The sequence below is a fragment of the Electrona antarctica genome (assembly GCF_951216825.1).
Source record: "Electrona antarctica genome assembly, chromosome: 8".
NCBI classification, from domain to species: Eukaryota; Metazoa; Chordata; class Actinopteri; order Myctophiformes; family Myctophidae; genus Electrona; species Electrona antarctica.
Genome location: NC_136789.1, coordinates 28439960 through 28454734, shown reverse-complemented (window position 1 = coordinate 28454734; position 14775 = coordinate 28439960). Strand labels below are relative to the sequence as shown.

Below are 14775 nucleotides of genomic sequence, written 5' to 3'. Positions count from 1 at the left end.
AAGGAGTTGCATTGGTGTGACATGTCCTTAAAACTGTTTTGTTGCAAGGAGTTGCATTGGTGTGACATGTCCTTCAAACTGTTGTTGCAAGGAGTTGCATTGGTGTGACATGTCCTTCAAACTGTTTTGTTGCAAGGAGTTGCATTGGTGTGACATGTCCTTCAAACTGTTTTGTTGCAAGGAGTTGCATTGGTGTGACATGTCCTTCAAACTGTTTTGTTGCAAGGAGTTGCATTGGTGTGACATGTCCTTCAAACTGTTTTGTTGCAAGGAGTTGCATTGGTGTGACATGTCCTTCAAACTGTTTTGTTGCAAGGAGTTGCATTGGTGTGACATGTCTTTAAAACTGTTTTGTTGCAAGGAGTTGCAACTGGTGTGGTTTGGGCTTAAATGTGGTTAAAATAGTGTTTGAAGTTGCAGGCCGGGCTCCCACACATTTTTACTCTTGGGGGGATTTATTAGAGAGAGAAAAAAATACTTTTACATTGCCAAAGCATATTGAAATTAAACTACCAAAATTAAGAAAGGTATGTACAATTTAAAGGGGAATTTAAAGAACTGTGTAAACAGAGCTTTGCCACATTGCAACTTTTCAAAATTGCACATTTCCCTTTAGAAGTAGTTGCAGGATAACGTGGGCTTTTGAAACAAATATGGCAGCAATATTTCAAAATATGTCAGTAATGTTTAACCTATTTTGGGCGGGAACCCCTTTTGGTGTTAGCATTATGTTATGCTTTAGCTATTGAAAAATAGCGAGCTTGTAGGTCTGCTATTTTTGAAAAATCGAAGAACGACTGACATAGAAACATAGCTTTTTCAGAAAACTGTCAGGATGTAGAAGACATTTTTATAATCTGATCTCAGGTCAGAATGGGTTAGTATAAAACCAAGGCTGTGCTGCCTCTGGGTGACTGAAATCCCCCTGTGGGCAGATAGCAGCGTTTTATTTTCCAAATTACATATTTTAAATATTACCCAAATAGCAGCAGTTTTTTTTTCAAAATGTATTTAAAATGTCCAAAACTGTTACTTTATAGGATCCAAATTCTCAAAAGTAGCATCTGGATCTGGATCTGGATCTGGATCTGCTACTTGTGACGATTTTGTGTGGCGCTGTAGTGTAATCAAGTAGTGCTTTAATAATTTAATTTACCAAAAAAAAAACACCAAAAGTTGAAATATGGAGTTAGCCCATTTCGACCTGAGGAGGATTCTACAAATGCCTTCCAAATCCTGACAGTTTTCTGAAAAACCCATGTTTCTAATGTCAGTTGTTCTCAAACATTTTCATGTCAAGGACCCCAAAAAATATCTGCATTTGGCCGCCGACCCCTATCTGAAAATGTGTTGTTCCAGTGACACCCCCCCCCCCCCTCCCCCAGAAGCAAAGATTTGAGTTAAAAACATTTGCTCTGAAAGAATATATATTCAATGATTTGCGCCACATTTTTCAAAAATAGCAGACCTACAAGACCTACAAGTACAAGCTTGTAGATCTGCTATTTTTCAATAGCTAAAGTATAACACGATGAAGTTCAAACCCCGAAAGGGGTCCCCGCCCAGAATGTGTTAAGAGTTATACAGTAATAGCCTATGTACCGAGATCATCTCCGCTGCAGTCTCAAATAGTTGCAGTTCACACACAGAGAGAGAGGATAGGAAGCCACAGAGCCAGATTAGCTGTCTGTGAGGTTTTTCTTTTTTGTGTATTACCAAACTTGCAGACGCTAAACCTGCAGTAGTTCCAGCCGTGAGGGGGTTATTCAGGGCCGGATTAACACCTCTGAGGGCCCCTGGGCACTGAAGTTATATTGGCCTATTTCCGGTCACCTACCCCCCCCAGAGTGACAGCCAATCTAGCGCATTGTTGCTGCTTTACACACAATTGCACTTTTCAGCTGCCCTTCTCACCAACAATAAAACACTAATCTTTTTAGACACCATTTATTTCATTCGGATTAGCAGGGACATTTTCTGTGGAGCAAAAAAAAAAAAAAAGAAAAAACATTTTTTTTGAGGGGCCCCTGATGCCCAAGGGCCCCTGGGCACGTGCCCAAAGTGCCCATAGGGTAGATCCGGCCCTGGGGTTATTGGTGTGACAGCCAGGTACTTGCAGACAGTATAGTTCCAGCTGTGAGGGGGTTATTGGTGTGACCGCCAGGTACTTCCAGAAAGTATAGTTCCAGCTGTGAGGGGGTTATTGGTGTGACGGCCAGGTACTTGCAGACAGTATAGTTCCAGCCGTGAGGGGGTTATTGGTGTGACGGCCAGGTACTTGCAGACAGTATAGTTCCAGCCGTGAGGGGGTTATTGGTGTGACGGCCAGGTACTTGCAGACAGTATAGTTCCAGCTGTGAGGGGGTTATTGGTGTGACGGCCAGGTACTTGCAGACAGTATAGTTCCAGCCGTGAGGGGGTTATCGGTGTGACGGCCAGGTACTTGCAGACAGTATAGTTCCAGCTGTGAGGGGGTTATTGGTGTGACCGCCAGGTACTTGCAGACAATTCAATTCAATTCAAAGGGCTTTATTGGCATGAGAAAACATACGTTTACATTGCCAAAGCAGAAGGCACAATACAACAATACAGACACAGTACTACAGTTTCAGCTGTGAGGGGGCTATATAGGTGTGACCAGGTACTTGCATTTGAAAACAATAAGTGTGAACTAGCAGCAACTGTTTGTACGACAGAGCGGCGGTGCCATGGGTGGGGTCGGGGTTTTTTGGGTGGGGTCGAGTGTTTGGGGTAAGGGGGGGTTGGGTGGGTCCAGTGGTCGATGACGTACTTTTCTTTTCAGATGTTTTTATTATTATTATTATTCATATTAAAGAAAAAGTAGCCATACAACAATATGAAAAGTAAAAACTAAAAAGCCTGTTTTGAAAATGTTGCCTGAATAAAAGTACAACAAAATAGCATCACTGGCATCAAAAAAGTACTGTAAAATCGCCAAACTTTATTTTTGAAAATAGCAAGTGCGTCTTGTATACCTCCTATTTTTTGAATAGCCAAAGTATATAAATAGGGCTTCTGCGTCTTTCTTTAATGTTTACAAAATATATAAATAACCTAAATCTGCAAATTAACTACAAAGTTGTAGTGGAGTACTACTACATATTCCAATGTTTATACTGCCGGCGTAACGGAACTACTGGAGTGAAGTAAAGGTACTCCAGTACTTCAGTGAAGGTACATAGTTAGTTTCTTGGGCGGGGGTTGGTTGGTCGGTGTGTTCTGTGACGGCCTGGAGGAGTGAGTGAGCTAACACAGGATTGGTTGGTTGGTTGGTTGGTTGGTCGGTGTGTTGTGTGACGGCCTGGAGGAGTGAGTGAGCTAACACAGGAGGGATCAGTGTCAGAGCTGACAAACTGGAATAGGAGGAGAGACCATGCGGAGGGAGGGAGGGGAGAGAGAGGGAGGGAGGGAGGGGAGAGGGTTAAATAAGTTGCATGGTGTCCAAAGGAGGCCAGCCGGGGTCTCCCCCATCAGTGTTGCCATGTCCGCTCACTATAAGGGGCTTTTTCTGTAGGCTAAAGTTGCTTGTAAATATTGGTGGTTGCGTTTTTTTGGGGGCTTGTTTCTAGTGTACTAGTGTAGTTATTTGCTTATTTGGGCTCGTTTCCTAATGTTGTTTTAACCCATTCTGGGCGGGAACCCCTTTTGGTGTTTTAAGAATCATGTTATACTTTAGCTATTGAAAAATAGCAGATCTACAAGCTCATAGCGCGGCACCGAGTGCCACGCTACGAGCTTGTATTTATGCTATTTTTTTTTAATCGTGAAAATGTGGCCCAAATGTTTGAATATATTCTTCTATTCTTATATCCAGTCCCTGGAACAACATATTTTCAGATGGGGTTCGGCGGACAATTACATATATTTTTGGGGGTCCTTGACATGAAAATGTTTGAGAACGACTGACATGGAAACTGTAAGGATTTAGAACATACATTTTGTAGAATCGTCCTCAGGTCTAAATGGGTTTCACGGATCACACATTTCCATGGCAAGGACCCCCGCATTAATGTCTTTGTCCAAGGACCCTACATCAAAATAATATTTTGTGCCAGGGACCCCCATACTAGATTTGTGTTGTCAAAATGTTATAATGTTCCACATTTGTCAAATTTTTTCCAAGATTGAAAATGGCAGATCTACAAGCTCACACTGCGTCCCATCACGACGCCTTGTGTGCTTGTAGATCGGCTATTTTCCAAATGGCCTAGTCGCTTCTTTTGGGCTTATTTCTCTCACGCAATCTGGCAACACTGCCCCCCCCCCCCCCCCCCCCCAAACAAATATTTAAGATTTGCACACATTTTCAAGATTCTTCAAAAATAGCTGCTCTACAAGCTTATGTTTATGTTTATTTATTTGATATGGACATAACAATTACATTGCTGTACAAATTGTAGATGCATCGTTTACAGTGTGTTAGCACATGTTCTAATATTGTATATGTATATTGTATATGTGCTTTACTTTAAATTAGCCAAAGTATAAAATATTGTTTTAAAAATGATTTAGCTTCATGGCCTTCCACTTAGAGACCTCATGTAAAAGGGAGCTCAGCTGAAGCTAGTTGTGGCATGTACTTTGTTGATGACACATTTAAAATGTGCTGCATTTCAGAATCGGCTTTATTGTCGCATCACAGTTTTACAAGTAATAAACAAATAAAGAAATAATATTAGCTACACACAAACAAATGAATGAATTTGCGTCACTCAACCTTTACACACCATGGGAACTAACCAGAACATCCAGTAGTCATTGTAGTTGGTTAGGAAGGCAGTTTCATCAGTATAAAAACAGGAGCACACACAACGTGGTGTGATAGTCAACATGTGTTTAGTTATTTAGTTTAGTATCGTACCACAAATAATTGATCTCGGTTTGAGTGGTCGGGTAGATCATTTCTATACTATTCTATAGTACAAGGGTAGGCAACCTTAGGCACGGGTACCAACATTGGCACAGGGGAGGGTGATCACTGGCACACTGGCATAAGTGTGAGAGAGAGAAGGTTTTTCTTTTAAAATTAAATATTCCAAAAAAGTGTAGTCAGTTAATTTAAGTCCATTCGCATCTACAAATTACATGATAATTTACATCCTGCACATGATTGTACATTCATTCAAACTTCTAACTCATGACTGGGGAGGGTTTGGTGGGTTATTGCTCTGAGTTTAATGATCATTACATCCTGAAAATATTTCTAAGCTTGTTATATGTATTAGTAAGGGAATTTTATCAGGTATTTGACCTATCTGGGAACTAAATCGTTACCAAGAAATGTCTTCACCAATGTGTTTCTAAAGGTGTCTAATAACATGTACTAAAAGTTTGAAATTCAACTCCTGTGGGAAATTGAGTTTATTAGCATAATATGTGACCATACCCATAACATCCTATATAAGGCAAAAAAGTCAAAATTTCATCATTCTTTAAGTAGCATGTGACATATGAAACTAGGGTGATTTCATGATTCTGAATCCATTCCAAGCATTAGTTTTGCACAAAAAACACTCCTTGGGCTAAATTCGACCATATCCACTTGACCAAATATGCTGACCTCATCACGTTTGTGTGGCCGTTTTCCTCCCAAGGAGTGTTTTTGTGCAAAACGAATGCTTGGAATGGATTCAGAATCATGAAATCACCCTAGTTTCATATGTCACATGTTACTTAAAGAATGATGAAATTTGGACTTTTTTGCCTTATATAGGATGTTATGGGTATGGTCACATATTATGCTAATAAACTCAATTTCCCACAGGAGTTGAATTTCAAACTTTTAGTACATGTTATTAGACACCTTTAGAAACACATTGGTGAAGAAATTTCTTGGTAACGATTTAGTTCCCAGATTTTCATTTCTCTTACTATATCCTATATGGACAGTCATAATTATATGGCACACTGACTATCACACAAATGAAAACATGGCACTTCATGTGAAAAAGGTTGCAGACCCCTGCTATAGTATACAAAACAGGAAACTAGAGTACAAAGCATGAAGTAGTTGTATTATTATATTAAAAGGTTGCAGACCCCTGCTATAGTATACAAAACAGGAAACTAGAGTACAAAGCATGAAGTAGTTGTATTATTATATTTCAAAACGGTATTTAGATTAGCCTAATGTTAAGATCTGGACGTTTGGAGTTATTCATAGAGCTGAGAGATTATTATTATTGTTAGACGAGAGACTTAATCAGTGAGTTAGTTGATGTTGATTTTAAATCAAAGGAGCAGAAAAAAGGTTGGAATGACGACACATTTGAATGAAATCCCCATTTTAACGGGTTTATCTTCCAGACACAGACTATAGCAGAAAACGATGGTTCAGTTTAGTTTAAGTTTTATTTTGGTCATAGAATGAACATTCTATGTATTAATTTCATCATATTATTATTATTTTTTTACAATTTTTGTAGAGACCAAAAAGGTTTAACCCATTTAGGCCTGACGTCGAAATAGCAGACGTCGAAATAGCAGATCTACAAGCTCGTAGCGCGCCACCGAGTGGCGCGCTACGAGCTTGTAGATCTGCTATTTTTCAATAGCTAAACTATAACATAATGCTTAGTTAAAACACCAAAACGGGGTGCCGTCCAGAATGGGTTAAGCCGATGGCTTATTGTGCCTATCCTTTAGAGTTTAAACGTCAAGCTGACTTTGAGAATTCTTATTATAACTAAAACCTTGCAGTGCAATTATTTCTCCAAGAGGGAATTTCACTGCATGTTGCTGTTTTTTTTTCCACCTACGACATCATAGCCCAAAATGGGATCTATTACTAATCGATTAGTTTAGTAAAATTATCATTATAGTTTTTGCAATCAATTAAATGTATTAGTTCCATTAACCCATTTTGGACTGATGGCGATTTAAAAAAAAAAGGCTTCTAAATCCTAATAGTTTTCTGAAAAACCCATGTTTCTATGTCAGTTGTGCTCAACCCTTTTCATGTCAAGGACCCCCAGAATTATCTCTATTGGGCCACGGACCCCCCCATCTCAAAATATGTTGTTCCAGGGACCCCCCAGAAGCAAATGTTTTAGTTAAAAATGTTCGCTCTGAAATATATATTCAAAGATTTGCACCACATTTTTACGACTTTTCAAAAAATAGCAGACCTACAAGCTCATAGCGCGCCACTCGGTGGCGCGCTACGAGCTTGTAGATCTGCTATTTTTCAATAGCTAAAGTATAACATAACGCTTAAAACACCAAAAGGGGTTCCCGCCCGAAATGGGTTAAACTGCTGCAGCCCCTAATCGCCACTTATATCATCGTCACAATATTGTTGTGGGGAGAATTATAGATGCATATTCTCCCCCTGCATCCTACAGCTCGCCCGAGCTCTGGAGATTCAGAGATTACTGTGTTCACGTATCATTTCTGTAGTTGCCTAGCAACGGCTACTATTTAATTTTATGTAGGCTCAGCAACAGCATTATTTAATTGTATGTAATAAATAAATGAGTTTAACCCGTTTAGACCGGACTTCGAAATTTAAAAAAATGTCTTCTAAATCATGACCGTTTTCTGAAAACCCCATGTTTCTATATCGGTGGTTCTCAATATTTCATGTCAAGGACCCCCAGAAACTATATGTAATTGGCCGCCGACCACCATCTGAAAATATGTTGTTCCAGGGACCCCCCCCCCCCCAGAAGCAAAGATTTGACTTAAAAACGCTTGCACTGAAAGAATATATATTCAATGATTTGCGCCACATTTTCATGATTTTTCAAAAATAGCAGACGTACAAGCACTTGGTGCCGCGCTTCGAGCTTGTAGATCTGCTATTTTTCAAAAGCTAAAGTATAACATAATGCTTAAAACACCAAAAGGCGTTCCCGCCCAGAATGGGTTCAATCTTTTCCAAGAGATGGAAAAAACATATTACGGTATGGCTTAGCCTTATAGGAACCTGAAACGTACGGATTGCAGCTGTAATAAAACATTTGATAATATCACGAAGGCACTGGGACAGTTTGTTGTTGGCCATGAATCCGCTTAAATTATTTTAATTGTGTGTGTGCGTGTGCGTGTGTGTGTGTGTGTGTCCAGGATGAGGTGCTGGCGGTATCCAAGAAGGTGGTGGTTCGGGTGGATGACCTGGTGAAGTGGGCGTGTGTGGAGCCAGCCGAGTGGAAGAAGGACCAACCCAGTGGGACCAACGGACTCCACAAACCTCCGGCCAACATCACCATCTGCACCCCCAGCACCCCTGAGAACACCACCTCCTCCTCCACCTCCTCCTCCTCCACCCAAAACAGCCCCCTCGAGCCCTCCACCGCCTCCAGTGGACAGGACGACTCCTCCGAAGCCCCCGGAGACCAGACGGAGAGTAAGTTGTTCCACACAGACAGGACAACAATGAGTTAACCCATTTAGACCCGAGGACCATTCTATAAATGTCTTCTAAATCGTGACAGTTTTCTGAAAAAGCCATGTTTCTATGTCAGTCGTTCTCAAACATTTTCATGTCAAGGACCCCCAAAAAATCTATGTAATTGCCTGCCGAGCCCCATCTGAAAATATGTTGTTCCAGGGACCTCCCCGAGAAGCAAAGATTTGAGTTAAAAACGTTCGCTGTGAAAGAATATATTCAAACATTTGGGCAACATTTTCACGATTTTTCAAAAATAGCAGACCTACAAGCTCGTGGCGCGGCACTCTGTGCCAGACTGGATTACCAGCCAAAGGTGCCTGGACCCTGAGCCACGGCCCAGGCCTCAATTGTACTCTTGATTTTAAATAAAGGTTATGATTATGATGATGATGGTCACTGTCAATCCTTTTCTCTGCAGTCTCTGTGGTCGTAGCCGACTGCCCAGCGCTGCCCAACTGCGTAGCAGACCTCCAAACAGCGCAGCCAGTCTCTCACTGCGCAGCAGACAGCCCAGCAGCGCAGCCGGTCTCTCAATGCGTAGCGGACCGCCCAGCGGAGCATCCAGTGGTCGCATGCGGTCATATGCGGTCGCATGCGGTCATAGCGGCAGACCGCCCGGTGGCGCAGACGGTCTCTCACTGCGTTGCAGACCGCCCGGTGGCACAGACGGTCTCTCACTGCGTAGCAGACCGCCCGGCGGCGCAGCCGGTCTCTCACTGCGTTGCGGACCGCCCAGCGGAGCATGCTGTCTCTCTCTGCGTGGCGGCGCTTCCGGTGGTGAAGGTGTTGAGCTATCCTCAGTACTGTCGCTTCCGCTCGCTGCAGAGGAGGATCCAGGATGGAGCAGCAGGGGACGACCCCCATCTGCTGGCCCTGGGAGCCATACGGTTAGTACCTATACTTACTGCTGGCACTGGGGGCCATACGGTTAGTACCTACTACTCCTACAAGCTCATAGCGCGCCACTCGGTGGCACGCTACGAGCTTGTATGTCTGCTATTTTTGAAAAATCAAAGAACGACTGACATAGAAACATATCTTTTTCAGAAAACTGTCAGGATTTAGAAAACATTTTTTAAATCTGATCTCGGGTCAAAATGGGTTAACCCATTTAGGCCTGACGTCGAAATAAAGTCTACTGAAAGAACATATATATTCAAAGATTTGTGTCACATTTTCACGATTTTTCAAAAATAGCAGACCTACAAGCTCGTAGCGCGCCACTCGGTGGCGTGCTATGAGCTTGTAGATCTGCTATTTTTCAATAGCTAAAGCATAACATAATGCTAACACCAAAAGGGGTTCCCGCCCCAAAATGGGTTAAATTAAATGTGCCCAGGATGGTCTGATTTCAAGTCTTGCACTCCTTCTCTTATTTGTGGTGTTGTCTTCTTCAATATGTTCTTCAAAAGGTGGGTTATCGTTCGTTCAGAGCATCGGGTGGATACCTCACATGTCCTAAACGGCTTTTCAGGATTCAAATTAGAAAATGAGAAATATAGCTTTCTCATTTTCTAAGCGACAAGTATAGTCGTGTAAAGGGGGTACTTTGATTCAGAAATCGGGAAAAGGTGGCACTTAGTTTGAGAACCGATGTACTACTCTACAATCACCCATTCTCAGCCTGTGTGTGTGTGTGTGTGGGTAAAGAATTGGCAACACACACTACGATTTTAAAGAATACAGTAATTACAATGCTGTTTATGTCCACAGGGTGGCGCTACCCAGCACCAGGATTCTGTTCTGCAGAGATACCTTCAGTCACCCCAGTCTGGACAACAACACCAGCCTCTGGGCTCAGATCCGTGAGTACAGTACATTACATTACATTACAGTCATTTAGCAGACGCTTTTATCCAAAGCGACTTACAATAAGTGTATTCAACATAGGTAGGGAACAAAAACTACTAATCACCAGAAGTCTTTAGTGCATTTTCTGCAAAAACAAGCAACCAAGAGTATACCTAGCGCTAAGGTAAAAGTGCAATATATCAGCTACCTATTTCCTTAAACAGATGAGACAAAATAGCTAAATCAAATGAGCATGAGCTAAAACAATTAAGTGTATCGACTAAACAAGATCCAATAAACAATACAACAATAGAAAACAAGCGTTCGTACAACTAGTTAACAACAAGTAGGTCAGGCAGAGAGGAAGGGTAGTGTTTCCTGAAGAGGTGGGTTTTCAACCTGCGGCGAAATATGGGCAGTGACTCTGCTGTCCTAACATCAGTGGGAAGTTCATTCCACCACTGTGGGGCCAGAACAGAAAAGAGTCGTGACCGTGTGGATCGGCCAGAAGGACCCTTGAGTGACGAGGCAATCAGTCGCCCCGAGGTGGCAGACCGAAGTGGTCGGGCAGGGGTGTAGGCATCGACCATAGCCCGGAGGTAGGAAGGAGCTGTTCCTTTCACTGCCCTCAAGTCATCAATGTGTCTGTACTCTGTAGACAGACAGTACAGTAGTCATCAGTGTGTCTGTACTCTGTAGACAGACAGTACAGTAGTCATCAGTGTGTCTGTACTCTGTAGACAGACAGTACAGTAGTCATCAGTGTGTCTGTACTCTGTAGACAGACAGTACAGTGGTCATCAGTGTGTCTGTACTCTGTAGACAGACAGTACAGTAGTCATCAGTGTGTCTGTACTCTGTAGACAGACAGTACAGTAGTCATCAGTGTGTCTGTACTCTGTAGACAGACAGTACAAGTAGTCATCAGTGTGTCTGTACTCTGTAGACAGACAGTACAGTAGTCATCAGTGTGTCTGTACTCTGTAGACAGACAGTACAGTAGTCATCAGTGTGTCTGTACTCTGTAGACAGACAGTACAGTACTCATCAGTGTGTCTGTACTCTGTAGACAGACAGTACAGTAGTCATCAGTGTGTCTGTACTCTGTAGACGGACAGTACAGTAGTCATCAGTGTGTCTGTACTCTGTAGACAGACAGTACAGTAGTCATCAGTGTGTCTGTACTCTGTAGACAGACAGTACAGTGGTCATCAGTGTGTCTGTACTCTGTAGACAGACAGTACAGTGGTCATCAGTGTGTCTGTACTCTGTAGACAGACAGTACAGTAGTCATCAGTGTGTCTGTACTCTGTAGACAGACAGTACAGTAGTCATCAGTGTGTCTGTACTCTGTAGACAGACAGTACAGTAGTCATCAGTGTGTCTGTACTCTGTAGACAGACAGTACAAGTAGTCATCAGTGTGTCTGTACTCTGTAGACAGACAGTACAGTAGTCATCAGTGTGTCTGTACTCTGTAGACAGACAGTACAGTAGTCATCAGTGTGTCTGTACTCTGTAGACAGACAGTACAGTAGTCATCAGTGTGTCTGTACTCTGTAGACAGTACAGTACAGTAGTCATCAGTGTGTCTGTACTCTGTAGACAGACAGTACAGTGGTCATCAGTGTGTCTGTACTCTGTAGACAGACAGTACAGTGGTCATCAGTGTGTCTGTACTCTGTAGACAGACAGTACAGTAGTCATCAGTGTGTCTGTACTCTGTAGACAGACAGTACAGTAGTCATCAGTGTGTCTGTACTCTGTAGACAGTACAGTACAGTAGTCATCAGTGTGTCTGTACTCTGTACATTTACTATGGCGAAAGAAATGCCCCTCCTTTTCCATGCCGTGCCGGAAAGGCAGCATTTTAGGAGAATTGCTGAACTTGGAACACAGCATTTTTACGTTGGAACAAATTTGTTTCTAAATCCATGTCGTTACACACCGCATCTCCAGTAGATAAAGAAGAGTGCTGGGTTGCGCCCCGAACATAGCTGATCTACAAGCTCTCTTGGGGTGCAGTACTTAGTTTAGACTAGTCATTGGTTAGCCCAGTCATTAGTCCTACAACTACAACCTATCTCAAACCCTCACCCTAAACCTAACCTCCCACGAGGCAGCACACCTAAACCTAACCTTAACCCATGTCTAACCAATGACTAGTCTAAACTAAGTATGCACCCCGCTCTCTTGTGAGCTTGTAGATCTGCTATTTTCGCTATTTTCTTTCTCCAAAAGTGCCCTCTTACGGGATTTCAGCCCCTGCCTCTCGAACACTCTCTGCACGTCCCTGTTTGAGAAGCAGTGCCTTGGTGTGGTGGGCCGGGTCACGTGGTTTCATGTGTCCTTGGAGAGTCTCCCTGAGTCTCTGGGAGGACCCTCGCTGTCAGGATGGAATGTGTGCAGAGATAACATTCACTTCATTTCAACTTTTGCATGCCCGTTTAGGCCTGACGTCGACATTTAAAAAAAATGTCTTCTAAATCCTGACAGTTTTCTGAAATACCTCATGTTTCTATGTCAGTGATAGTCAAAAATAGCAGACCTACAAGCTCATAGCGCGGCACTCAGTGCAGCGCTATGAGCTTGTAGTTCTGCTATTTTTCAATAGCTAAATTATAACATAATGCTTAAAACACCAAAAGGGGTTCCCGCCCAGAATGGGTTAAAAAAAAACACCACCCCTCCATACATGGATCCATGATTATAGCTAGTTATCATTAGTTGTTATAGATACGTCATACACATAATGAAGATTTAAAATGGTGTTTTGGTGTTCGCATCATGTTATGCTTTAGCTATTGAAAAATAGCAGATCTACAAGCTCGTAGCGCGCCACCGAGTGGCGCGCTACGAGCTTGTAGGTCTGCTATTTTTTGAAAAAAATCGAAGAACGACTGACATAGAAACATGGCTTTTTCAGAAAACTGTCAGGATGTAGAAGACATTTTAAAAATCTGATCTCAGGTCAAAATGGGTTAATTTACGAAGAAACACAAAAGGCCAGAATATGGACATAAGGGGTTTTCCGCCCGACGACAACAACGATGTATTAAAGCCGCAGTCACTGAGTTGTGAATCAGATGAAACGGGACTTGAAGCTTGTTTGTCAGGACACACAATTATTTATGTTCCCGGAGGAGTAGAGGTTGCTTTCATAGCTTTCAGTCAAGGGACGAGACTTCACTTCACAGGATTGCCTTCATGTTTCAGTCTTTTAATAAATATAGGGAAGGCAATATATATTCCAAACGACTAAACAATCTTTGTTCGATGTTCATAAATATTCTTTTATTTTCTCCAGGATGTCCGCCCCTTAGCTTGAGGGGCCGTCCGCGCAAGAGGAGAGGCCGCTACAGCAGGGACTCTCCCACATCCAGCCAATCAGAGTCCTGGATAGAGAGAATGAAGGTAACACTTCTTCACCCCAAAACTGTTTATGATGTAACATTCCTTTATGTTGAAGGAAGACTTTGTATGATGTAACAATCCTTTATGTTAAAGGAAGAAAGAAGACTCTTGAAAGAATACAGAAACAGATATAAGGCCAAGATAACAACGACAAAACCATGTTAATAGATCTCTTTATTTTTATTATTTTTTAAGATATATTTTTGGCCTTTTCTGCCTTTTATTGATAGTTTTTTTTAAAGTAATTTGACGGGGGGGGGGGGGGGGGGGCGTCGGGATCGGGAGTCGAACCCGCGGCACGCCGTCAGGCTGGCTCAGCAGCCTAGGGGCTCCATTTTCGTCACCGCTAAACCCCTAAACTTCTTTGCCTTTCTTTTACTATTTTGCAAAACATTTTTGTATAGTTAAAATGGCCAGTCTACAAGCTCACAACATGTCAATGTAGATTGAACTATTCAAAAATGATTTTCAAAATAGTAAAAAAAAAAGGCAAAGAAGTTTAGGGATAAGGGGTTTAGCGGTGACGGAAATGGAGCCCTAGGTGCCCAGACGGTTGAGCTAAGGTCCTAGCTGGTAGGATATAATATAAAACCAACAGTGTACTAAAGGTCCTGGTATAGGAGATAAAACCAACAGTACCAGTACCAGGTATACCAGGTACCAGCAGTATGAAATGATCCTAACGATGTGTTCTGTTTGCTAGGAGAACGTTCTGGGCAGCGTGGAGATGAACAACAGTGAGGAAGACGACTGGCTGCCCCACCCAGAAGAGCAGCTGTTCTTGGAGCAGCTGTACACCTACATGGACTGCCACAGCTCGCCCATCCACAAGGTGCCCAACCTGGGCTTCAAGAGGAGTGAGTAGAGCTCAACCACCCACTGTTGTTTTTGGCAGCAAAACTTTGATTTTTAGTTTTTACTCGTGATCTCTTGGAATAGTTTTAATTTGAGTCATCCGGAATGTTTTAGTGTTAGTCGAGTAAATATCATAAGATTTTTGGCATTTTGGCCATTTTGGCGGGCCTCGATGCAGTCGTAATAACTGTTTTTACACGTGCTGAAAATAGCCAATCTACAAACTCACAACGCGTCGCAGCGTTGGGATAGATGGGATAGATGGGATAGATGGGATAGATGGGATAGATGGGATAGATGGGG

At 42.4% G+C, this 14775-nt stretch overlaps 1 protein-coding gene across 1 annotated transcript in view; it reads left to right on the top strand.

The window, feature by feature from the left end:
* The window catches only part of LOC306928694 (AT-rich interactive domain-containing protein 5B-like), a gene marked incomplete at its 3' end in the record, with an annotated part of 49095 nt that overhangs the window by 30025 nt on the left and 4295 nt on the right, over positions 1–14775 (top strand). The window contains exons 4-8 of the mRNA XM_079508964.1: positions 8089–8368; positions 8832–9300; positions 10127–10218; positions 13511–13617; positions 14321–14478. Coding sequence (XP_079365090.1) covers positions 8089–8368; positions 8832–9300; positions 10127–10218; positions 13511–13617; positions 14321–14478 — 1106 coding nt within the window. The remainder of the gene's footprint in view (positions 1–8088; positions 8369–8831; positions 9301–10126; positions 10219–13510; positions 13618–14320; positions 14479–14775) is intronic.